The sequence below is a fragment of the Pithys albifrons genome, chromosome 23 (genome assembly GCF_047495875.1).
Source record: "Pithys albifrons albifrons isolate INPA30051 chromosome 23, PitAlb_v1, whole genome shotgun sequence".
Lineage (NCBI taxonomy): Eukaryota > Metazoa > Chordata > Aves > Passeriformes > Thamnophilidae > Pithys > Pithys albifrons.
The window spans coordinates 6,224,619-6,249,984 of NC_092480.1; the positions used below are offsets into that span (position 1 = coordinate 6,224,619).

Consider the following 25,366-nt stretch of genomic DNA (forward strand, 5'->3'; position numbering starts at 1 on the left):
GGGACAAACTGGGCCCACCTGCTCAACTGGGGCAGAAGGGTCTAAAAATAACCAGGGTGCACCTCATCAATTGGCTCCTGGTCAGAGGATCTGGAGCAGTTCCACGCTCAGTCCCTGGTGCTATCAGAGCCTCTCTGTGTTGGTGTGGTGCACCTGCCCCCCAGAAATGCTGAGAGGTGGAACAGATGGATTAACATGCTCTGCAGATGAAAAGGGCCATTTGAGCACTATCAAATCTATTATTAGTAATGAAGTCATTAAAACAATGAGGGGATAAGGACAGAGTTAATTCTTGTATCACTGCTTTTGTCTCCAGACCACTCCGGGGCCAAGGCTGCTGTCACCGAGTCACAAAGCTGCTCTTGGGTGCAGCTCTGAACATTAAATGACTTTTTTTTAACATACAAATCCTGTTCCAAACTTCCTCTAGGACTCAGAGGTCCCTCAGACTCCACCTGTCCCTGGACTGGCCAGAAACTTCTTGCTGTCAAACCCAAGGGGAAGAGAGGCTTCCAGGCTGGGCATTGTTGAGGGAAGACTCCATTCTTCATGGTAGGGCCCCCAAAACACAGGGACACAACCTGCCCCAGCCACCCAAGCCCTCTCTGCACTGATGGAGAGGGATGGGCACCTCTGCAAGGCAATGCAGCCTCAGAGTCCTGTCTTAGTGGGAGAAGAAATTCCTTCTGAGCATGAGGGGAACCAGAATTGTCTTTATTACACCTCATTTTGTGTGCCTAGAGGTGAGTGGGACAATTCCCAGCTTAAATCACTCACTCCCTTGGGATGCAGAGGGTTGAGAACTACAAGAGGTGCCCATTTCTCAAAGCTCCAAGATGACAGCAATGCAGGGAGAGCAAGAACAGCCTCCCAGCAATGAGTTGGCTCCTGCAGCTTTTCCTCTGCGAAGAGTCCAGATGGAATCCAAGTTTCAGCTCCAAACCAGGAAGGAAAGTCTAAGCAGGGATTTGGGCAAGGACACACACAGCTGACAGAGCACAGAGCAAATAAATCAAGCTGCAAAGGGTTCTGCAGGATATGAAGGGCATCCAGGGGCATCTGGTTCTTGCCCATGCAAAGGGAAGGGGGATCTTCACAAGTGGCCAAGACAAGAGATGGGATGAGAGACTTGGATGGTGGGCACAGTAGGAGTAACAGCAGCTTCTCCAGGTAATTTTCTCTGACTTTAGCAGCTCAACACTTCCACTGAGTTTTCCATCCTTTCCTGTGCCTTTACCACCCACTCTACAAACCAAGGCATGATGTTAATGAGCCATTGCATATAGATGAGCTGGCAACCAGTCTGAGCTGCCACGGCCACACATAAAAGCCAAAGAGGGCTCTGGGCTCTCCGTTGACACAGGAGCCCTTGGACCCAAGTGCTGTGGAAGTTCTGTGGTCTGGGGGACACAAAGCTGGGCAGCTTCTCTCCCACCTCCCTGCTGTGCTCACCCTCTCTGCGTAAGACAAAGGTAAGGGGCTCAGTGCTGTGAGGGTTTCTTGGTAGCTCCACAAATCCCCAATATTCCCAGACAGAAATACTGCACAGAATCATCAGGACTACAGCAAAGGAACCAGAAAAATCCCTTTTTTTTTTTTTTGTGGAATGGGATGTTTGGATTCTAGTCTCACCTTTCCTTGAGCAGCCCTCTGGCTGGTTCTCTGCCTCAGTTTCTGCTCCCACAAAACAGGCAGCTGAGGGAATCTCTGCATCTGCCCTGGGCATCCAAGGCACTGAAGGCAGAACATCTGGGAATTTCTCTTCTCTGGGAATGCTGAGTGGATTTGTGGCAGTGACATGGAGCTGGAAGGGCCTTTGTGGGAAACCAGGGTGGGATAAGCTGCTCCAAGCTCCCAGAATATTAGAGTGCTGTGGGAACTGTTGTTTTAACCCTGTCTTGGCACCAACCACTCAGCATTCACCTCCTGGTAACTTAAGGGCTAAGCATGTGTAACTGGGCAGCTAATGAGCAGCTGCTAATGATTTTTCCAGCTATCCCTGGACTTCAGGGTGTTTCAGTTCCCCAGCACCCACAGGTCCCTCCATGCAGCTGCTCAGAGATGCTCAGAGCAACGAGGGGCTCAAAACTCCTGTTGAAAAAAGCAGCTGCCCCAAAATTCTGTTCCATTTTGGGCATGACAACGTGTGGCTCATGGTTCACTTCCTCAATCTCACACTCAATTGCTTCTCTCAACCCATATAAGCAGCAGCAGGGAAAGGGAAAAATCTGCATTTGTGGTAGCAATAAATTTAAAAATCAGGGCATAGCACTTAAGGGTTGACTTGTCAGAAAATGGTAATTAAAAGTGTTCCAGCTGACAGTGCTGCTTTAATGAATTATTAGTAATGTTCTCTGAGAGCATTGCATGAAAGACACCATAAGAGTTCTTACTTAAACAAACCAATTTTCTGCTTGATGCAACTTGGCCGCACAAGAGGAGGAAAATCTCCATTATAGAATCAAATTACAAAAGTAACCAAGTAATGGTTTGAATGATCAGCAAGGAACAAGTGCCCATTCTGGACTAATTGCCTCTACTTCCCATCCCACAGCCTTTTTCCATATGTGCTGGGCTAAGAACTGCCACTATTTTCTTAAATTCTGTTTAAAAACCTCAATCAGGTGTAAGAGAGTTGGGGGCATCAGCTTTGTTTGCAAGTGTTCTCCTTGCCCAGAGCAGCTCTGGGCACTGGGACACAGCAACTCCCAGAGCCAACCTTGGGATAGTGTCTCTCCCAGCTGGAGCTGCTGGATCCTACCCCAGCTTTGCCTGGGTGAGCACAGGGAGCCCCACAAGGCAGCTCAGAGCACTTGGGTGAGGTGCTGGGTGCTGGGCATGGATGCAGAGGGCATGGAGCTCCAGGGATAGGCTCTTTGGGTGTTGGCATTTCACCATCACCAAGGGCTTTTTGTGCCCCTTCTAGTTCAGCATCTAATGCAGTTCCTGCAGGAGACCCTCCTGTTGCAGACAAACCCAAGGTTGGCAAGCAGGGCACAGCTGGGGGAAGTGTGTGGAGTGGAGAAGGAGGAGGGCAAAGGGCACTAAGCCTTAATCTTGGATTTGTATTTGGGGCTGGGAGGGGGTGAGAAGGTGGTGAAAAGAGGCTCTCATGCCTCGTTTCCTTTCCCTGGGTTTCTTGCTGCTTTCCAGCTCCATCCAGATTTGTTGTCTGTCCTTGGCTGTTCCAGGAGAAATGTAAGAGAGTGCAGCTCTGGGAATCCACCTTTCCTGGCAGCAGTTTCTGGAGCCACCCCCAGAGCTGGTAAGGAGGGATGTCCTGGGGCACCTGGATGGGTGATGGGAGGGGGTGGTCATGGTGAAGGCACTTCCCAGCCTGCACATGGGGCTGTTCTTGTGTTCCAGCTGCTTCCAGCAGCTCACCTCAGCTCTGAGGTCTCTGGGCTAGCAGGAATCAGGGGAGTTTGCCACGGAAATGCAGTTTGACCTCCCAGGTTGGCACAGAGCAGTTGATGGCACAGCCCCCAAAACCCCACACCAGCAGCAGGTCCCCTGCCCTTGGAGCTGGGCTGCAGCTCAGCCTGCCCCCAGCAGAAAAGGAGCTTTAGAGCTCAGATCCAGAGGGCTTTGGTACCCCCCAGAGACCTTCACAAGTCCCCTCTGCAGGGCAGGAGTGGGACCACGCCGGGGCCGAGGGGCCGATGAGTTCACACGCTCCGTGCTGAGACCCCCCAGAGGTAAGTTGGGTTTATTCTTCCTCTCCTTCCCCACTCAGGGTTTGGACATGTGAGCATTCCATGAGAAATGCAAAGGAATTTCAGCTGGGTCCTGCTTTAATAAACTCCCTGTGCTGTGGGGAGAAAATGTGAGCAGGGTAACCACAGGACAGGTCACAAACAGCCAGATACTGCTGGAAGCCCCAAGAATGCCCAGCCCAGAGAAGAAAACAAGCAGTTACACAAGCTGCAGGTGCACCAGAGGAAACAGCTCCTGGGGGCTGGGTGGCCACCCTGGCTGGGAGTGATTGCTAAAATCGAGACAGGTCACTCTCACTTCCTTTCTTCATTTGACTTGGGAGGTTGTGCCTCATCTGTGCTCACAGCCTGGTGCTGCCCCGGAGAGATGAGATGTTCCTTCAGACCTCAAACACAAACTGTGGCTCTGCTGCCTCTCTTAACTGAGCTGCCTGGCCTTTTTCTAACACTTTGAGGGGTAAAGTGAGGTGAGATTCAATCCATCTTGGTGTCTACACCACTTTAGTGGGACTCTGGACATCCCCAGTGACACCCCGAGGTTGCTGCAGAGTTGAATTCTGCTTGAACTAAAGCAGCTCCTGCAAAGTTTTTAAAAGCTCCTTCATGTCTGAAGAAAGAGCTTCACTTTTGGGAGCAATTGAGACTCAGGTTCAAATTAGGCACTTGACAGAGGCAGAAACTTAAAAAAAGGAGTCTTGGTGCCCTGTGCAGCTGATGATCCAGGGAAGTTTGAAGCAATTCACTGACAACTCAGAAGCACCTGAGCCACCAAAGTGGGAACTTTAATAACTTCCCTCAGGTTGTTTGAGTGAATAGAAAATGCCAAGATTTAAACTCCCAAATGAATGGGATAGATGTAAGATGCCTGGGCAGGTTGAACTGTATTTTCCCCTGGAACTGAGACAGTGGGATATGTGTGAAGGGAATCGAGGAATTCAACATTCCTCTCACTTTTCTGTCTGGTTTTGTGTGGAGCAGAAGGGCCTCCTGCAGGAATTACATCAGATCCTGAACAATAAGAGGCAGAAAGAGCCACTGGGCAGTTGGTGATGGTGTAATTTAAATACAAAGCCTTGCACAGTGTGGGAACTCACAATAAATCTACACTTAAGACTTTCATTTGCAAAAGGATCTGCAAATCAGCTTAGAATTTGTCCACCCCCAAGAGCCACAGTATATTCCTCTCTGTTCCACTCCTTGCTGAGAATATTAAGATATTTTTCATGCAGAAGCTTTATTCCCTTCCCAGGTAATAAACAGGACAGCAATTGGGTATCTCTGATGTAGAGTCTCCTAAAATCTGGGCTCCATCACAGTCCTGACTCCAGGAAAATGCTGCTGTTGTCCAGCACCACATTCAAGAGGTCTCAAACCTTTGCAATCATTGGATTTTTCCTACAACACCCTCATTTCTCTCCCCTCTTGTGAGTAGGTGGGTAAACAGGCCCAAAGGGGTGAATATTTGTCCCACAGTACTCAAAAAAATGGGCAAAGTCAGGAACTGAGCTCAGATATTTGGGCTCTGGGAAATGTTTTATCATTTGATTGTGTTTTCTGGGCCCTGCAGCCAAAAGCCATTTTATTAGGACAGATTAGTTTGGTTTGGGGTCGAGACACAATATGCTCTCTCAGTTCACTCCTTGCTGTGAAACAACAAGGAAGAGAATGTGCTGAATACTGGTCTCTGACCTGGGTAATAAGTTGATTTAATTGGATTTGATTTTCCAAATGTAACCTCTCAACTCAGCCATAAACTCTGGAATTAGCACAGGAGAGATTTCCAAGGAGCAGAAGGAGATGAAGTCCATGCCCAATGAATTTCAAATTACACTGAGGATGAACTCAGCCATATGCATGTCAAAGTAAAGCTGTGCAGGCTCGGAGTGCACCAGGCAGCAAAGTTATTAATGGCTTACAGTTGCCATTAGGAATGCAAAGGAGCTGCTTTGCACCCAGTTTGTTCCGACGTCTCTTCACATCAATGGCCCATGTGACGGGTCAATAATTCACTCAAGGCACACTGAAAGCCAGGAATGGCTTGCAAGGCAATTACACTCATATAAATAATTAGGAGAACAGAAGGAACTGAAGGATTGGAGCAGAAAAAGCCCTGCTGGTGAAAGCAGAGGATCCCTGGCTTTACATCTTCAGCTTGTTGTCCCCCAGCCCCTTCAAAAGGTCCTTGCTCCTGAAAGCAGAAAATAGCCTTAAAAGGGGCAATTTGGAGTTCTAGTAATTCAGGGAACAATCAGGTTCCTGTGTATCTGAAAGCTATTTCCTTCCTGCAGGAGATGTGGGGGAAAAGAAGTAGGACATTAGATAAATAGCTGCCCACTGTGATTTGATCCTCCAAATCTGCTCCTGAAATTTGTTCAGCTTTCATGGCATTAAATTGTAATAAATCCCAGGAACATTTTACCCAATCTGCTGGGCACGAGTGGACAAAATTCCCTTCATCAGAGCTTGGAGGAGAGGGCAGCAAATGCCTTTAATGGCTCTGCCTTCAGCTGGAAACTTCTGAAATCAGCCTTTTCCCAGCCCATGCCTTGGGACCCCCCAAACCATGGCAGGGGCTGCAGGCTGGGCTGCTCCTCCTGCACAAGGCTCTGGAATGGTGGATGTTATCCCAGTCCATGGGGCAGCAGGAGAGCAGAGCTGGGGAAGCTGAACATGAGCCAACAGTGTGCCCAGGTGTGCCCAGGTGTGCCCAGGTGGCCAAGAAGGCCAATGGGATCCTGGCCTGGATCAAAACTAGCGTGGCCAGCAGGCCCAGGGCAGTGACCCTTCCCCTGGACTCAGCACTGGGGAGGCCACACCTTGAGTGTTGTGTTCAGTTCTGGGCCCCTCAGTTGAGGAAAGAGATTGAGGGGCTGGAGCGGGGCCAGAGAAGAGCAACGAGGCTGGAGAAGGGACTGGATGTGGCACTGAGTGTCCTCTGAAACACCTCCAGGGATGGAGAATCCACCATGTCTTGATCCAACCCCACTGTGATTACCAGCCCAGGGCACTGAGTGCCAGAGTGATCACAGTGGGGTTGGATCAAGGGTTGGGTTTGATAATCTGAGGTCTCTTCCAACCCAAGTGAGAAGAGCAACGAGGCTGGAGAAGGGACTGGAGCACAAGTGCTGTGGGGAGAGGCTGAGGGAGCTGGGGGTGTTCAGCCTGGAGAAGAGGAGGCTCAGAGGTGACCTCAGCACTGTCTGGAACTGCCTGAAGGGAAGTTGTGGCCAGGTGGGGGTTGGTCTCTTCTCTCAGGCACTCAGCAATAGGACAAGGGGGCACGATGGGCTCAAGCTCTGCCAGGGGAAATTGAAGTTGGAGAGCAGAAAGAAATTCTTTGCAGAGAGAGTGCTCAGGGATTGGAATGGGCTGCCCAGAGAGGGGGTGGATTCCCCATCCCTGGAGGTTTTTCAGCTGAGCTTGGCCGTGGCACTGAGTGCCATGATCTGGTAAAGGGACTGGAGTTGGACCAAGGGTTGGACTTGATGATCTCGGAGGTCTTGTCCAACCCAATCCATTCTAGGATTCTGTGACTCTCTTGGGGGAGGGAACTGACCAGCTGAGGCCGTGATGGGACAAGATGTGTGTGGGCAGGTTGTTGGAAATCATCAAAATCAGGCTCAGGAAGAAGAGGCAGGACAAAAGCTGCCAGTCCAGGCTGCAGCACTGGGGATGGAAGCAAATCTTCCAAACTACTGGTGGCTGATCCTCTCCTTGTTGAGCCTCGACTGATTAAATGAGCAACATCAGTCAATCTGTGGAGCTGCTCCAGCTTGACAGGGAGCAGGAGGAGCAGCAGGGAAAAGCCTCAGTGGCAGCTCAGCACATCAGATGGACAGAGACAGGAAGGAATTCTTGCAGCACAGGGCCTGTGTTGGCCAAAAGGGTACAAGGAAATGTGCACCTGGTCAGGAACACACCAAATCCTTTCCCTTCTGAACCATTTCGTGGGGACACCACAGGTTGCTTTGCTTTGTAGGTGCTCAGTGAGAATTAAGAGGTTGCCTCCACTCCACTGTAGCTCACCTGACTTTCATTACAGCCAAAGGGGTGATTTTTATGCTTCTGAGGTAAAAAGCCAGTTCAAAACCTTAAATTTAAGAGAAAGTCTGGAATTATATTCCTTTCAACACATCTGCTAGAAACCTTCTCAGTGAGAGGCAGGACATGTTCAGAGGAACTCAAAAGGTGTTAATATCCCTGGCTAAGAGAAACCACGACCCTCAGTACAGGAATTCAAGAAATGAGGACAACTCGAGTACAAAATAAAGCCAAACCCAACAACAGCAGAGCCAGGAACAGAGAGAGAAAGGGCAAAAGAACTAATAGTAGAAAAGACTTCTACAAAGGGAGGTTTACTCTGAGAATACTGTGAGTAAAGAAGAGGTGCTAAGTAATGAGCAGCAGCACAGAATTTAGGCTTCAGGGCAGCCTTTAATCCCTGGCAACTGAGTCAGGCAGAGATGGAAAACTTCTTTACACACAGTTCAGTGCCTGAAACGATCCAAGGGGACAGCCACACACTTTGATCTGGAGAGAAACCTTCCTCACTTTGTTCTTTGTTTACATGCAGAAAGTGGTAAAGTATGAAGGAACTGCCTTTCTGCAGGGAAAAAATAGCAATGATTCCTATTTATAGCCCAGCATTGCTCCTGAAAGCTCTCAGAATACTGTAGGTGACAGCTGTGCTCAGGGATCAGGGCAGTTACTATTGAAGCTGCTCTGACAGGGCAGGGCAGCCCAGAAGTTGTAATAAAATAACTCTCTACGTGGTGAAACCCCATTTCTCAACCTTAAAATAGCCTCACAGTTGCCTGCAAAGTAGTGAAATTATTCTCATTTCCTTTGCAGACAGGCAGCCTGGGTTAGAAAGGGATGGAAACAGTCTGAGAGCACAGGCAGGGCCAGAGCTCAGCAACTGCCTCTTTCCAGATTAATCTTCTGCCTCCTCTCTCAGCCTCACCCATCTCAGAGCTCAGCCACCAGCTGACACCTCATATGGTTCCTCTCCAAGTCTTTCCTCTTCCAGTCCTACTGTCTGGGAAGGGCTGAGGGCTTGGCATTGCCAGTGGAAAGCTGGCAAAGCAGGGTTTGGGTCTGGCTTGTCAAGAGCAGAGTCAGTCCCTGCCTGTGCTGCCCTGGTTGGATTATTGGCCACAAACCAGCTCAGCACACAGTGGGACTTTTGCCAGTTTAGAAATCAAAGTCACCTTGATAACCACCCAAGACTGGGCTGCTGAAATTAGAGCCTGGCTAAAGGTGAGGACAGTGCTCTTCACATTCCAGGAGAATATTCCTGACTAAGCTTTTCCCTGGGAAAATCCTCTGTAGCCTGAGTGTGTTATTTGGGCACCAGAGATGTGGCCACAAAGCTTTTCTCCTTCCTGCACTGTGGAGTGGTCAGAAGGGAAAGGTCAGGAGTTTGCCTGACAGTGTGCACAAAGCCAGGAAGCTCAACATGAGCCAGCAGTGCCCAGGTGTGCCCAGGTCTGCCCAGGTGTGCCCAGGTGTGCCCAGGTGGCCAAGAAGGCCAACGGGATCGTGGCCTGGATCAAAACCAGCGTGGCCATCAGGCCCAGGGCAGTGACCCTTCCCCTGGACTCAGCACTGGGGAGGCCACACCTTGAGTGTTGTGTTCAGTTCTGGGCCCCTCAGTTGAGGAAAGAGATTGAGGGGCTGGAGCGGGGCCAGAGAAGAGCAACGAGGCTGGAGAAGGGACTGGATGTGGCACTGAGTGTCCTCTGAAACACCTCCAGGGATGGAGAATCCACCATGTCTTGATCCAGCCCCACTGTGATCACCAGCCCAGGGCACTCTGTGCCAGAGTGATCACAGTGAGGTTGGATCAAGGGTTGGGTTTGATAATCTGAGGTCTCTTCCAACCCAACTGAGAAGAGCAACGAGGCTGGAGAAGGGACTGGAGCACAAGTGCTGTGGGGAGAGGCTGAGGGAGCTGGGGGTGTTCAGCCTGGAGAAGAGGAGGCTCAGAGGTGACCTCAGCACTGTCTGGAACTCCCTGAAGGGAAGTTCTGGCCAGGTGGGGGTTGGTCTCTTCTCCCAGGCACTCAGCAATAGGACAAGGGGGCACGATGGGCTCAAGCTCTGCCAGGGGAAATTGAAGTTGGAGATCAGAAGGAAATTCTTTGCAGAGAGAGTGCTCAGGGATTGGAATGGGCTGCCCAGAGAGGGGGTGGATTCCCCATCCCTGGAGGTTTTTCAGCTGAGCTTGGCCGTGGCACTGAGTGCCATGATCTGGTAAAGGGACTGGAGTTGGCCCAAGGGTTGGACTTGATGTTCTTGGAGGGCTTTTCCAACCCAATCCATTCTATGATTCACTTAATTTTCTGCCACAGTTCTTATTTGGATTTCTGATGTCCAGATTAACCCCTGATCTGTATAAGCAACAGCCTTATTGGCTGGTTTTGCAGAGATATAAAGAAAAAATATTTGGAATTAAAAAGAAGTATTTGGAATTCCTTCTCCATATCACACATAAGACACATCATTGCTTCAGGGAAACTCCTATTCTGCCTCTGCCTTTCTGTACATGGTGACACAGGTTTTCCTGCTGCAGGGTCACCCAGGTTGGGTTTATTGGCCTTTCCCTCACCTCCCTCAGGTTCCCACAGGGATTATCCCAGACCTGACAGGGAGAACACCAGGTTCTGTCTGCAGGGCTGAGTGTGCAGGGTGTGAGCACAGCCGGGCCAGCAAGTGGTTTGTTCTGAGTGTTCCCTTCCTGTGTCTCTGCTCTGGAGGTGGAATTGGCTGTTCTCTGATCTGCTCTGAGGAGACTTTACATCACAGCAACATTCCCATTCTTGTCTTTGTGGCTTCAGCCCCGTGCAGAGCACAGACAGAGCAACTCCACCCTCCTCCTGGGCACTGAGTCAGCAGAACCTCCATCCAAGCCCACTGGGAGCTGCTCAGCAGCGTTTTCTGCCAGCCCTGTTCCCCCTCCCAGAGCTGGGCCCTTTTGGGGTGGGACAATCAGTTTAAATTTAACAGCACTTTGCAAAGAAAAGGCTGTGCAGAGGCTCTGATGTGCCAAGGTGATGCTGGGCACTGAGATCCCTTGAGCTCAGGTGGCAAAGCAGGGCCAGGCAGGTGGTTTTGCCCTGGAAAAGTGTCCCTTGGTGTGTCAGTGATCCCAGAGCAGCACAAACCCTCTGGGCACACCGTGCTGGGGACTGAGACTTGACATTGCCAACCTGGAGAAACCAACTGTTGAGTTAATGATTGAACCCCTTAAATACTTCAACAGAGAACAACAGAATGAGGGAATGTGCAGAATTGGCTCACATGACTCTGCCCATTTTCCCTGTGGCTTTTTGGGGGTGTTTTGCAGCTTTGCCTTCCAGCCCAGGCTCAGTGCTGGGAGATTTTGGGGCACAGGTGGATTCTGTTCCCACACTGATTCCATCTGCCTTTCTCACACATTTTGGGTGCAGTGCCATGTCTGGCAACAGGGAGGAGAAGGAACTAAGCAAAACCTGCCTTTCTCCATTAAAACAATTCTAACAAGCTTTATTTTCCAGAATCCTCAGGCATCGAAATCAATTCTTCTAAAGTAGAATACAAAATTAGTATCACAATATTGGGAATTAAATCCCCATTTTTTTTCCTCTCACACACAAATCCACTTCAATGAGGATTATTTTGGTTTGTTGTTTTTTGGGTTATTTTTTTACCAAACCAAAATCCCTCCACATATAATTTGCTTGAAAAATCATTTCTCCAAGAGAGCCATTTCCTAATGAAAATTTGATATTTTCAGAGAAAACCTGAGATGGAAATAGTTTTGCTGAGAAATCCTGCTGCAAAGGCAGCTCAGCTCCCAGTTCTTGTCTCCAGGGGCAGGAAAACCAGCTTGGCTGCAGAGCTCCTGGTGCACCCTGAGTTCTCTGCCACAGCAGAAGGTGCTGTAGGAGACACACTCTAGCCATGAAATCAGCTCAGCAAGGCAAAAATACCAAATAAAGATGTTTTCCTTGGTGCCTGGGAAGTGATTGCTGCTGGGAAGTGCTGGGAGATGGTTTTGTGGAGCCAGAGCTGCCCTACAAGGGCCACATTTCTGGTGTGGGGTGGTGTGCTGGTTTAAAGGTGAACCAGCAGGGGAAATGAACCCACCACGAGAGAGATTATAAGTCAGAGCTAAAATTTAATAATAATATTACAATAACAACACTGACACACAAGGGAAATTGCTTTCAACTCACAAACCCCAGCAGTATAACCCAGTGTCCTGGGGCACAAACCCAAGGGGGTTTGTTTGCCCTTGTGCTGAGACCCCTGTGGCTCCCCCAAGTCCAGAGCAAAAGGAAAAGAAAAACCTGTTGGTGCAGGCGAGGGCTGTGGTCTGGGTGAGAGCAGGGATCTCCTCCTGTCGAGGTCCTGCTGCTCCTCTGGATCCAACCAGAAGTTACCAAAGTCTTCTTACCCACCCCTTATGTACCCTCAGGGAGCACTCAGTCCCTCCCCCTGGGTGGGGACTCACACAATGGGTGATTAACTCTGGGAGCCAGGGGGTGTTGAACTGTTGATGGCCCATTGGCAGCTCCGCCCCCCTCAGGCTGGGTGTGAAGGTGCCAATGACTCCCTGGGCAGCTGCTGCTAATGGCCCATTGTCCTTGGGGAATGAATAGAGGGGGTAGAATACACAGCTTTGATCACCCCCACACAGGGTCAGCTGGTCCCTCCTGCTGAACTAGGACAGGTGGACAGGGAGGGACAAGGAAATGTTATTTCTCTGCTTCCACCAAAAGCCCACCAGTGTTTGTGGATCAGGAATGTCCTTTCTCTCCACTCAGCTGAAGCCTTTGGTCTCTCCCCCAGTAAATGCAGCCATGGATTAATTTCTGTGCAGCACTAATTACAGTATTATTAATTGCTAACAATGACAGTAATGTCTTTATTGCTGTAAATCCTTTATTTATCCATCTGAAGTAAGTATTTTAACCTTTGAGGACCCCAAACTCTCCTAAGCTTTCAGAAAACACGATTTTCTGGAGTCTCCAGAGCTGCAGTGCCTGTGCTTTCATTTATTCATGTGTTCCTATGACTGAATTATTCCAGTCAAGCTTTGTGAGGGAAACTGCAGCCCATTCCAGTCAAGCTCTGTGAGGGAAACTGCAGCCCATCTTCTCCAACCATGGCCTGTGGTGGGACAACATCCCTGGGTGGAAATGAGGGGCTGTTTGTTGTCACTGGAATGTGGCTGGGATTGTGGCACTCAGGCAATGCTGGGGCTGCTCAGCAGGAAAATATCAGGTACCAAACTCTACAAACCATGTGCAAGGCACCATGAGAAGATCCAGTTGTAAGGTAGAAAATCAGAACCTGTCAGAGCTGTCTGGGGTGACCAACAGCTCCTGGAGAGTCCACACATCCCAGAGAGATCAGAGCTTACATATTTCCTTCCCCTGGGGACATGAGGGAGGGAAGGGGACAGTGCATGTCCTTGTTGGGTCACTGTTGGGTGGGCTGGGACACTCCTGGTTCATCCTGGAGAGTCCACACATCCCAGAGAGATCAGAGCTTACATGTTTCCTTCCCTTGGGGACACGAGGGAGGGAAGGGGACAGTGCATGTCCTTGTTGGGTCACTGTTGGGTGGGCTGGGACACTCCTGGTTCATCCACTTTGAAGGACAGGAGGATGAAACCATCTAAAGAGGGAAGTTTGGCATCTCAGAGGACTCGGCCAGGTGCTCCCCCACAGCTCTGTGTCTCCTTGTGAGATGGAAGGCATCTCCTCCAAGGATCTTGCACATCCCAGGGGATATCCTGAGCTGATGCCCAAGCCCCAGGTGGGCAGTGCCCCTTTGCCTCTCCTGCTGAGCACCAGCCAGCACGGAGGGAAAGGGCAGCCCTGGCACCTCCCAGTAATTCTTCCAGCAGGACAGAGGGCAAGGCAGGGCATAAATCCTGTGGTGTATCCACTTGAAATTCCACTGGGACTTTGGGCTGGAGCTGTGACAAGACTCCAGCTCAGCGCTGAGCCGGATGGAGGGGTCACATTTCCCACATGGGACTGGCACCTCAGGCCACACTTGGGGGGCACAACCACGGGGCTCAGTGCTCAGAGGTGCTGCCAGGGATGAATATTCCACTGTGGCACTGCCAGAGCCAAGAAGCAAACTGGGTATTGGCAGCTTCCTGTCCCTGCAGGGCTGGTCCCACTGCTGACCTGTCCCTTGGGAAGATGCACAGGGGGTGGAGCAGATCAGGCTCCTTTTAGACATTCCCTAGGCCTGACTGGCTGCTCTCCATCCCATCCCAACTGACCCATTCCTCTCTCTATCCCATCCCATCCCAACAGGCTTATTCCTGCTCTCCATCCCATCCCAACAGCCTCATTCCTGCTTCATCCCATCCCAACTGGCCCATTCCTCTCTCCATCCCATCCCAAAAGGCTCATTCCTGTCCTTTATCCCATCCCAACAGACCCATTCCTGCTCTCCATCCCATCCCAACAGGCTTATTCCTGCTCTCCATCCCATCACAACAGCCTCATACCTGCTCCATCCCATCCCAACTGGCCCATTCCTGCTCTCCAACCCATCCCATCCCATCCCAACAGGCTTATTCCTCTCTCCATTCCATCCCATCCCATCCCATCCCATCCCATCCCATCCCATCCCAACAGAACCATTCCTGCTCTCCATCCCATCCCAACAGGTCCATTCCTCTCTCCATCCCATCCCAACAGGACCATTCTGTTCTCCATCCCATCCCAACAGGTCCATTCCTGCTCTCCATCCCATCCCAACAGGCTCATTCCTGCTCTTCGTCCCATCCCAACAGCCTCATTCGTGCTCTCCATCCCAACAGGCCCATTCCTGCTCTCCATCCCATCCCAACAGGCTCATTCCTGCTCCATCCCATCCCAACAGGCCCATTCCTGCTCTCCATCCCAACAGAACCATTCCTGCTCTCCATCCCATCCCAACAGGCCCATTCCTGCTCTCCATCCCAACAGAACCATTCCTGCTCTTCATCCCATCTCAACAGCCTCATTCCTGCTCTCCATCACATCCCAACAGCCTCATTCCTGCTCTCCATCCCATCCCAACAGCCTCATTCCTGCTCTCCATCCCATCTCAACAGCCTCATTCCTGCTCTCCACCCCATCCCAACAGAACCATTCCTGCTCTTCATCCCATCTCAACAGCCTCATTCCTGCTCTCCATCCCATCCCAACAGCCTCATTCCTGCTCTCCATCCCATCCCAACAGAACCATTCCTGCTCCATCCCATCCCAACAGAACCATTCCTGCTCCATCCCATCCCAACAGGCCCATTCCTGCTCTTCCCAGGGCAGCCAGGGAGGGCAAATGAGCCCCCCTCTCCAAAGGGCTCAGTAGTAAAGCCCCCAGCAGATAACACACCATGAGACTGAGTGATATAATTTACTTTTCTAATAAGAAAGGATTTTATAAGGTATTAGGAATTGGATATTTCACTGTACTTTGTTCAGAGAGAGTTCAACAAAAGAAAAGTACAAAAAGGGCTGAACGAAGATCTGAGTTTTGCAAAGACCTGAACAGAACTGGGAAAAAAAAAATAAATCCTTTAACTCTGCATCCCCTTTCTTCCACTTAAGCTGCTTAGAACTTCATCTGAATCCCTAACAAAGATGTGTTCCCAGCAAAGGCTGGGGGGTCAGGGAGCTCTTTGCATTTGTGCTCTGCTTCATTCCTGCAGCTTTGCTCACACCCCCTTTGCTGCAACGCCTGGGGAGCCACAGATCTCAGAACTTCAGGGAAATATGGGCAAAGAAACTTTGGTCTTGCCAGGCCCCCATCAAACCCCAACCACCTTCCCCTTCTTTGCCCTCTGATCTCCTCAAGAGCTGCACGTGGCTGAGATTAAAGCCATTTCCCAGGATTAAAGTGCTCCACACACAGCCCTGGGAAAAACTCCCCCACAGAACAATTAAAGCTCCTGCTCATTAGCCCCCACATCCAACAGATCTCAGAACCAACCAGTTGAAAGGGAGGAAAAGCAAAGAGAAGGACTCAATTGCATCGGTGAGGGAGCTCCAGGATCTGCAGTGATGGGCATGACCTGCTCACAGGAATGCAGAGGGAAAATAGAAATACACCTGGAAACAGCTACAGTTCAGGCATCCCTTAAATATCCGGGGTGGAGGCACTGAGGGAGTAGTTGGAAAGCTGAGGATGGAGATCTGAGAGCTTCTGTTTGTTCCACGAGACAGGGAAGTGGAAACTCCTGGTTGTCACAGCTCACCTTGACAAGTCATGATTATTCATTGAGGAGTTTTATTGGAACAGGCCCCTGTGTTTGAGAACACGGGCACTGTACCCTCTATAAGCACCCTGTGCCCAGGCACAGCAGCCCCTGGGCTTGATTCCTGCAGCCTGGAATTCCACCCTCCAGACAGACAGAAAGCCCGTGTTTATTTGGGCCCAACAGGAAACATATCCTGGTAAATATTAGCTAAGATGTAGCCAGGCTGATTTAAATTAAAAGGACTTTAATTGCTGTATTATATAACTTGCTTTATATAATCTCCTCCAGACAGTCAGTGATATACTCTCAGCATGCTTAGCCAGGAGGGAATTTTGCTCCTGCTGAAGCAAATCAACACATTTCAGCTGTGTGTGGGAGCAGGAGATTTGTTGAAAGGAGAATTCCTTTGTCATGCTGCCTGAAGAAAGGTGTAATTTCTTCTGCCTCTTTGATCTGCTCCGGGGTAGGTTCAGCAGGGCTTGTAAAACAGCCTCTGAGGAGGGGAGGGGAGATTTAAAGAGGCGGGAGAAGGATGGGGAAAGTCGGGATCTCTCTCAAGGCTGACCAGCTTGTTCTCAGCTCTGCTGTGATTATCATCTCAAATTCCCAAGGGTGGGGAAGTTTTAGAGAGGGAGGAAAAGGATGGGGAAAGTCGGGATCTCTCTTCAAGACTGACCAGCTTGTTCTCAGCTCTTCTGTGATTATTATCTGCTCAAATTCCCAAGGGTGGGGAAGTTTTAGAGAGGCAGGAGAAGGATGGGGAAAGTCGGGATCTCTCTCAAGGCTGACCAGCTTGTCTCAGCTCTTCTGATTATCATCTCAAATTCCCAAGGGTGGGGAAGTTTTAAAGAGGCAGAAGGATGGGGAAAGTCGGGATCTCTCTCAAGACTGACCACCTTGTTGTCAGCTCTTCTGTGATTATCATCTCAAATTCCCAAGGGTGGGGAAGTTTTAAAGAGGCAGGAAAAGGATGGGGAAAGTCGGGATCTCTCTTCAAGACTGACCAGCTTATTCTCAGCTCTTCTGTGATTATTATCACCTCAAATTCCCAAGGGTGGGGAAGTTTTAGAGAGGCAGGAGAAGGATGGGGAAAGTCGGGATCTCTTTTCAAGGCTGACCAGCTTGTTCTCAGCTCTGCTGTGATTATTATCTGCTCAAATTCCCAAGGGTGGGGAAGTTTTAGAGAGGCAGAAGGATGGGGAAAGTCGGGATCTCTCTCAAGGCTGACCAGCTTGTTCTCAGCTCTTCTGATTATCATCTCAAATTCCCAAGGGTGTGGAAGTTTTAGAGAGGCAGGAAAAGGATGGGGAAAGTCGGGATCTCTTTTCAAGGCTGACCAGCTTGTTCTCAGCTCTCCTGTGATTATCATCTCAAATTCCCAAGGGTGGGGAAGTTTTAGAGAGGCAGGAGAAGGATGGGGAAAGTCGGGATCTCTCTAAAGACTGACCAGCTTGTTCTCAGCTCTTCTGTGATTATCATCTGCTCAAATTCCCAAGGGTGGGGAAGTTTTAAAGAGGGAGGAGAAGGATGGGGAAAGTCGGGATCTATTTTTAAGGCTGACCAGCTTGTTCTTAGCTCTGCTGATTATCATCTCAAATTCCCAAAGGTGGAGAAGTTTTAAAGAGGGAGGAGAAGGATGGGGAAAGTCGGGATCTCTCTAAAGACTGACCAGCTTGTTGTCAGCTCTTCTGTGATTATCATCTGCTCAAATTCCCAAGGGTGGGGAAGTTTTAGAGAGGCAGGAGTAGGATGGGGAAAGTCGGGATCTCTCTGGCTGACCAGCTTGTTGTCAGCTCTTCTGTGATTATCATCTGCTCAAATTCCCAAGGATGGGGAAGTTTTAGAGAGGGAGGAGAAGGATGGGGAAAGTCGGGATCTCTCTTCAAGGCTGACCAGCTTATTCTCAGCTCTTCTGTGATTATCATCTCAAATTCCCAAGGATGGGGAAGTTTTAGAGAGGCAGGAGAAGGATGGGGAAAGTCGGGATCTCTCTCAAGGCTGACCAGCTTGTTCTTAGCTCTTCTGTGATTATCATCTCCTCAAATTACCAAAGGTTTCCCTTGAAGGCTGAGTCAGACCTACCAGAACTGTGACAGCAATTTATCATGACCCCCAAGGTGTGGGTAGATCAGAAACCAGAATTCCTGCAGATTTCTCCCCTTTCCATCTATTCCTTGGGATTTGGAGCCCCGAGGAATCCACGTGCAGTTTATGATGGATAAGGTGATGCATCCCAAATTCCTCTGGTAAAGCCAATTTTCACATCACTGTTCTAAAATTAACACCAAAACCAGCTGGATGTTTTTGAACAATAAGAGTGTTACAAGGTAAAGGCTGGGAATATTTTTGGATTGTGACTTGCACAGGGATATTTTATTTTTGCTCAAACTGTTCATTAACACGAACAGATTAAAAGTGAGTCAGGAAAATAAGACTTAAAGATTGTTTTAGGAAATGTGACCTCATTCCCCTTTCCTCGAGTAGGTGCTTAAAGTTTAACCTTTGTCAGCTACATTTGCAACCAATAAATCCAACAGCAAAAGTTCCAAACAGGGAAAAGGGACAGGACAAAGTGACCTTCACTTTTTTATCCCAATTTTATTGAGCAGGGGAAAGGTGATTTCAGTGTAAATGCAGAAAGAAGGCAACTGTGAGACAGAGAAACAAGTTCCTTCCCAGGGCTGCTGATACAAGGACATTAAATAATAGAATTTATTTCTGGCTTTACAACATGTAATTAATTTGTGCTTAGACTCCATCAGTGATAATTTAATATTTGCTACTGATTGTCATGTCTGAAGGTCCTTGTGATTGTGTCTAGTGGGAGGATTTCTGGTTTAGTCAACTAAAGGATGCCCACAGAGTAAAGGGGCATTGCCAAACAGCAGTTCTTGACTTCAGAAACCTCTTGTGGGTGGTGAGGGGGCACAGGGGCCTTTCCTGGCAGTGGGACTCAGCCCCCCAACTGGCACAGGCAGCTCTAAGGGGGCACAGGGACCTTTCCTTAGAGCACAGGCAGCTCTAAGGGGGCACAGGGGCCTTTCCTGGCAGTGGGACTCAGACCCCCAACTGGCACAGGCAGCTCTAAGGGGGCACAGGGACCTTTCCTGGCAGTGGGACTCAGCCCCCCAACTGGCACAGGCAGCTCTGAGGGGGCACAGGGGCCTGTCCTGGCAGTGGGACTCAGCCCCCCAACTGGCACAGGCAGCTCTAAGGGGGCAGAGGGACCTTTCCTGCCAGTGGGACTCAGCCCCCCAACTGGCACAGGCAGCTCTCAGGGGGCACAAGGTCCTTTCCTGGCAGTGGGACTCAGCCCCCCAACTGGCACAGGCAGCTCTGATGTTCCAATGGCCAAACTGAAAGGAGACAAATTCCACCCTAAACTCACCTCAGTGTCTCATGGCTTGCTCTGGATTATCCCCACCTTGGGTATATGAAATTAGAGCTTAGGGGAGCTAAACCAAGTCTTGCCACAAATGTTTAAGCACATAAAATCCAGCAAAATTTGTGCAGTCCATTTGAGAGCAACTGGAGCCCAAGCATTTTGCTCTAATCAGAAAGGAAGTCTGGGTGGGATGGGATACCAGGCCAGGGTTGAGATAAGTGGTGAAACAGCTTTAGGTTGCTCTAAAAAAATCATTCCTAAGGGTTGTTTTGCTGTCCCTCTCTACTGGGAATGGTAACTCTGCATCCCTCCTCCTGGCCAGGGGCTGCTCCTCCTCTGCATCCAAGGAGTGGTCCCAGAAGTGCCCAAAGCCCCAGATTGTGCCCCCTGAGGTTTGGGTGGGAGCCCCCAGTGCCTCCCCCAGGGCAGGGAGTTCCACCCTGGGGGATCTGACTCTGGCAGTCAGGGGGGATTTTGGAATGGTTGCTGGCCCATGGGCAGAGCTGAGCCCTCAGGTGGGTGTGGAGGTGCCAAGGAGTCCCTGCAGGGCAGTTCTCCCAGCTCCTCTGCCAGGCTTCTTTCCCAGCCAGCTCCCAGCCTGAGGGCTCAGCTGTGCCCTGGGCAGCTGCTGCCAATGGGCCATTGGGAACAGTTGCTGGGCAATGGCCCAGAGGGTTTGGAATGCCCAGCTTTGGGCACACCCACACAGGGACAAACTGGGCCCACCTGCTCAACTGGGACAGGCCCACCATGAGGTTCACCTTTTCTCTCTGCTTTCATTTACTCAGCTAAGCAGAGGACAGTGTTCCCAGTTGACTGACTCTGAGGTTACTGAGCAAGCCAAAATGAGCCTTTTTTGCTGGAATGCTCCTTAGGCAAGGAACTGTTCTTGTCCTCGTGTACTTACTGCAACTTTCCCCATCAACTGTGGGAAAATATGCAAATGATACAACTTTTTTCCTAAGTGAGTGTCTGGAGCCTTTGTCAGGCTCTCCCTCTCGCCTGCAGGTGGCAATTAAACCTCCCTGTTTGTTCTTTCTTGCTCTGCAGAACAGCAGCAGCAGAGGAATGTTCAGCTCCCTCCGGCAACGCTTCCACAGCCGCATCCGCGAGCGCAGCCGGCGCAGGGCCAGGCTGGTCTCCAAAGATGGCAGGTGTAACATAGAGTTTGGCAACGTAGAGCAGTCCAGGTTTGTCTTTTTGATTGACATATGGACCACCATCCTGGACCTCAGGTGGAGATACAAAATGACTATCTTCATTTCAGCCTTTTTGGGCAGCTGGTTTCTGTTCGGGCTGCTCTGGTACGTCGTGGCCTACATTCATAAAGACCTGCCCGAGTTCAACCCCTCCAGAAACCACACCCCTTGTGTGGAGAACATCAATGGCCTCACCTCAGCTTTCCTGTTCTCCCTGGAGACCCAGGTGACCATCGGTTACGGCTTCAGGTGTGTCACGGAACAGTGTGCCACTGCCATCTTCCTGCTCATCTTCCAGTCCATCCTGGGGGTGGTCATCAACTCTTTCATGTGTGGGGCCATCTTGGCCAAGATCTCCAGGTCCAAAAACAGGGCCAAGACCATCACCTTCAGCAAGAACGCCGTCATCAGCAAGCGTGGGGGGAAGCTCTGCCTCCTCATTCGGGTGGCAAACCTCAGGAAGAGCCTCCTGATCGGGAGCCACATCTACGGGAAGCTCCTCAAGACCACCATCACCCCAGAAGGAGAGACAATCATCTTGGACCAGGTCAACATAGAGTTTGTGGTTGATGCTGGCAACGAGAACCTCTTCTTCATTTCCCCCCTAACCATTTATCATGTCATAGATAAGAACAGCCCTTTCTTCCACATGGCAGCAGAGACCATCCTGCAGCAGGATTTCGAGCTGGTGGTGTTTTTGGATGGCACTGTGGAAGCCACCAGTGCCACCTGTCAGGTGAGGACGTCCTACATCCCAGAGGAGGTGCTCTGGGGTTACCGCTTCGCTCCCATCGTGTCCAAGACCAAAGAAGGGAAATACAGAGTTGACTTCCAGAACTTCAGCAAGACGGTGGCTGTGGAGACTCCCCACTGTGCCTTCTGCCTCTACAACGAGAAAGAAGCCAAAGCCAAAGAGAAGAAGGGCTATGACAATCCTGGGTTTGTCCTGTCAGAGGTCAGTGAAACCAGTGACACTAAAATGTAGCTCACACTCTCACGGGACTGTACCTGTTTGCAGAAAGAATTCAGTCTCGAGAGGATTAAGAATTCAGTCAAGCAAAAGAGAAACACAGGTTTGTTTTCACTCTGAACCATCATTTCTTTTCTCAAAAGCCTCCAATCAAAGAGGAGCAGGATATCAGTGATCTCCAGAACTCTATTGAACGACACTGTTTCATAGAATTTATATTTTTATACCTATGGGACATTTTATGAAGCTGCTGTGTTGGAATGTCCAACTCATTGGCATTCCCAGAGGCACAAAAGGGCGTTAAAAAACCTGAAAAGGTGGAAAGAAACTTCAGGACACATTAAAGATACAGAGCTGCTGGAATGAGGACATGACAAGGGGAGACAGAAGGCAAAGCTAAAGAACCCTAAGGGACTTAGGAGCCAAAACCTCAAAAAAAATGTGTATTTCTGGTTGCCAAAGTTCTCTACAAAGACTCTTGGGCTTGGGGACACTTGAGCACTTTTGAACATTCTGAAACAATTCTGTCTTTGAGGCTGGAACAGCTGCAGAATTGGAGCATTAAGGGATGGAACGTGCTTAGGAAACCAGGAAAGGCAGAGCTGGGGCCGTGCTGCTGCATCCAGAGCTCCAAACCAGGACTTCTCCCTGTGAAAGCCTTTGATTCCTTTCAGGGACAAAAAACAGCTAAATGGAAATGAAAACTGAAAAAATAAGAAGCAGAGACCCACAGTGGGAAGAGAGGAATTTTACAGCTTGTCCACAGCTGTCTCAGCCCTCAGATACTTTCACTTCTCCAGGGGCTGTGGGACAAGGAAACACCTGAAGGCAACTGTCCAGCAGAACCCAGGGAGTGCTTCACACCTGGCAGAGAGCCCTCCACCGGGAGGAGGGAGGAATTCCCAGCTCTGGGTGTATCCTCCAAAATAATCCCCAATGCAAACACAGATTATCTCTGCCTTTGAAGCACCGAGGTCTTGTTCAAACAAAAACACGGCACAGTTGGCTTCAGGTTTAGTCCTACCAAGAGCTGGCTTCAGATTTAGTCCCAAACTATCCATCTCACCACAGTAGGATGTGCATCCCTCCAGGAAACAGGCTCTGCTCAGGGACCTGAGCAGTGGTGAACATTTTCTGGGTATAATTTAAGTTTCAAATGCAACAAGAAGCTTCAATAACTTTTTGGTGCATTTCTATTCCCTCAGAGCCTTTTCTTTTTCTTTCCCTCAACGAGTTCTGTTGCTGAGAGTTCAAGCAGCAGAGCAAAGAGAGGTTGTTTGAGAGCTCTTGCCAGGGATGTAAGTCAGCTCATCTATTTTCAATGCTGTGGTAAAATGGAAATACTGTTTAAAAGCTGCTGGATTGGGTGGTTTAGAAGAAGGGGGGAAGTGAGCAGGTCAAACGATGCCAGGAGAAAGTTCTGCTGCAAATGAACAGTGTGAGTGTGGAAATGAAACTCTGGGAACCAGGAGTGTCCAGGTCTCAGTCCCAGTGTAGCATCAACTCCTTTGTTGGTTCAGAACAAATCATTTTATGTATCTCAGATTTGCCATCTGTAACAGGGACGTAAACACTGACACTGTACAAAGAACAATGTGATGAGCAATCATGTCACTAAAGCACTTTAAAAGCCAATTCTCAACCGCCTCAGTCTTTCCTCTCCTCCTTCTTCACCTCCAGAAGGGTCAGCACACCAAGTCCTGTCCTCAGCACACACCTCAGTAGTCACCACAACTATGGAATATTGAACTCTGAGCTGAGTCCTCTGGGGTGATCCACACACATTGCCCAAACTGTTCTGGTTTTGCAGCATTGCAAACAATGTCAGCTTTAAATTTAATTTTACAGTCCCAATCCCCAAGGCCTCTGAGCTCCTCCAGCCTCACTGCCCCACAGATTATCCCATGAAGGAGAGTTTTTATCCCCCGAAGGAGAGTTTTTATCCCCCAAAGGAGAGTTTTTATCCCCCAAGCAAACAGGGAGTGATCAGTGGTCATGCCCAGACATCCAGGAGGGAGCAGGGAAGTGAAATGATGTCTCAGGAATCCCAGGCTGGTCTGAAACAAGAACCTGCTGTGCTGCTCAACCCTTCCAGAGCTGCTGCTGCATTTCCTTTCTGGGCTTCCTCTGCAGTTCCCTGGGTGTGATTTCCCCAGAAAGCAGCACTGGCAGAACTCCAGGCTGGCAAACTACACTTCTTACCCCAAGATGCACCAAGAAATCCTTTGAAAAAGTAGAAGTGTCTTCACTGTACAAAAATAGCAAGAAAAAGAGAAATCCATGTTAAAGGTCAAACCCAGCTGTGCAATGAGGAGACAGGGAAGATTCCTACTTTAATAAAGCTGGTTTGGGATGGTAGTGCTGGTGGGAAAACCAAATCAAACAGCATCCAGGAGGTGGTGTCCCCCCTCCAAAGCTTAGAGGGTCCCTAAAAATCCTCACTCAGGCACTGCCCTCGGGAAACCATCTCAAAATCTTGAACCTGGATGTTCTTCACCACTCAGTTATTGAAGCCTTTGCCCTGTCTCTACAGCACAAGCATGAGGAGGGGTCATTCCATTTCTAGAAGCTTTAGGTGCTACCACAACTCAAACAGAAGCTGCTTCATGACCCTGCAAGAATGGACACCCATTGGTCACTCTCCTGACAGTCCCACCTGCCTTGGAGACAGCAAGGGAAAGGGGATGGTGTCCTATTGCATGTTTGGTGTTTCTGGAGGGGCTGAGATGAGCAGATACCAGGGGGATGGTGTCCTATTGCATGTTCTGGTGTTTCTGGAGGGGCTGAGATGAGCAGGTACCAGGGGGATGGTGTCCTATTGCATGTTTGGTGTTTCTGGAGGGGCTGAGATGAGCAGATACCAGGGGGATGGTGTCCTATTGCATGTTCTGGTGCTTCTGGAAGGGCTGAGATGAGCAGATACCAGGGGGATGGTGTCCTATTGCATGTCCTGTAGTTTCTGGAGGGGCTGAGATGAGCAGATACCAGGGGGATGGTGTCCTATTGCATGTTTGGTGTCTCTGAAGGGGCTGAGATGAGCAGATACCAGGGGGATGGTGTCCTTTTGCATGTTCTGGTGCTTCTGGAGGGGCTGAGATGAGCAGATACCAGGGGGATGGTGTCCTTTTGCATGTTCTGGTGCTTCTGGAGGGGCTGAGATGAGCAGATAGCAGGGGGATGGTGTCCTATTGCATGTTCTGGTGTTTCTGGAGGGGCTGAGATGAGCAGATACCAGGGGGATGGTGTCCTATTCCATGTCCTGTAGTTTCTGGAGGGGCTGAGATGAGCAGATACCAGGGGGATGGTGTCCTATTGCATGTTTGGTGTTTCTGGAGGGGCTGAGATGAGCAGATACCAGGGGGATGGTGTCCTATTGCATGTTCTGGTGGTTCTGGAGGGGCTGAGATGAGCAGATACCAGGGGGATGGTGTCCTTTTGCATGTTCTGGTGCTTCTGGAGGGGCTGAGATGAGCAGATACCAGGGGGATGGTGTCCTATTGCATGTCCTGTAGTTTCTGGAGGGGCTGAGATGAGCAGATACCAGGGGGATGGTGTCCTATTGCATGTTCTGGTTGTTCTGGAGGGGCTGAGATGAGCAGATACCAGGGGGATGGTGTCCTATTGCATGTTCTGGTTGTTCTGGAGGGGCTGAGATGAGCAGATACCAGGGGGATGGTGTCCTTTTGCGTGTTCTGGTGTTTCTGGAGGGGCTGAGATGAGCAGATACCAGGGGGATGGTGTCCTATTGCATGTTTGGTGTTTCTGGAGGGGCTGAGATGAGCAGATACCAGGGGGATGGTGTCCTATTGCATGTTCTGGTGGTTCTGGAGGGGCTGAGATGAG

The 25,366-nt window shown here is 49.9% G+C and overlaps 1 protein-coding gene across 4 annotated transcripts; it reads left to right on the forward strand.

Moving 5' to 3' along the window:
- The first annotated feature begins 1,329 nt into the window (after window positions 1-1,329).
- On the forward strand, window positions 1,330-24,533 carry KCNJ1 (potassium inwardly rectifying channel subfamily J member 1). 4 transcript variants are annotated; one of them, XM_071576401.1, is made up of 4 exons: window positions 1,330-1,472; window positions 3,154-3,265; window positions 3,628-3,698; window positions 20,405-24,533. In XM_071576401.1, the coding sequence occupies exon 4, from the start codon at window positions 20,423-20,425 to the stop codon at window positions 21,536-21,538; it is 1,116 nt and encodes a 371-aa protein (XP_071432502.1). In that variant the 5' UTR covers window positions 1,330-1,472; window positions 3,154-3,265; window positions 3,628-3,698; window positions 20,405-20,422; the 3' UTR covers window positions 21,539-24,533. The 4 variants fall into 4 exon arrangements, with proteins under 4 accessions (XP_071432502.1, XP_071432498.1, XP_071432500.1 ...); XM_071576397.1 differs by having other exon boundaries at window positions 3,192-3,265; XM_071576399.1 differs by lacking the exon at window positions 3,628-3,698 and having other exon boundaries at window positions 3,192-3,265.
- Window positions 24,534-25,366: the final 833 nt, after the last annotated feature.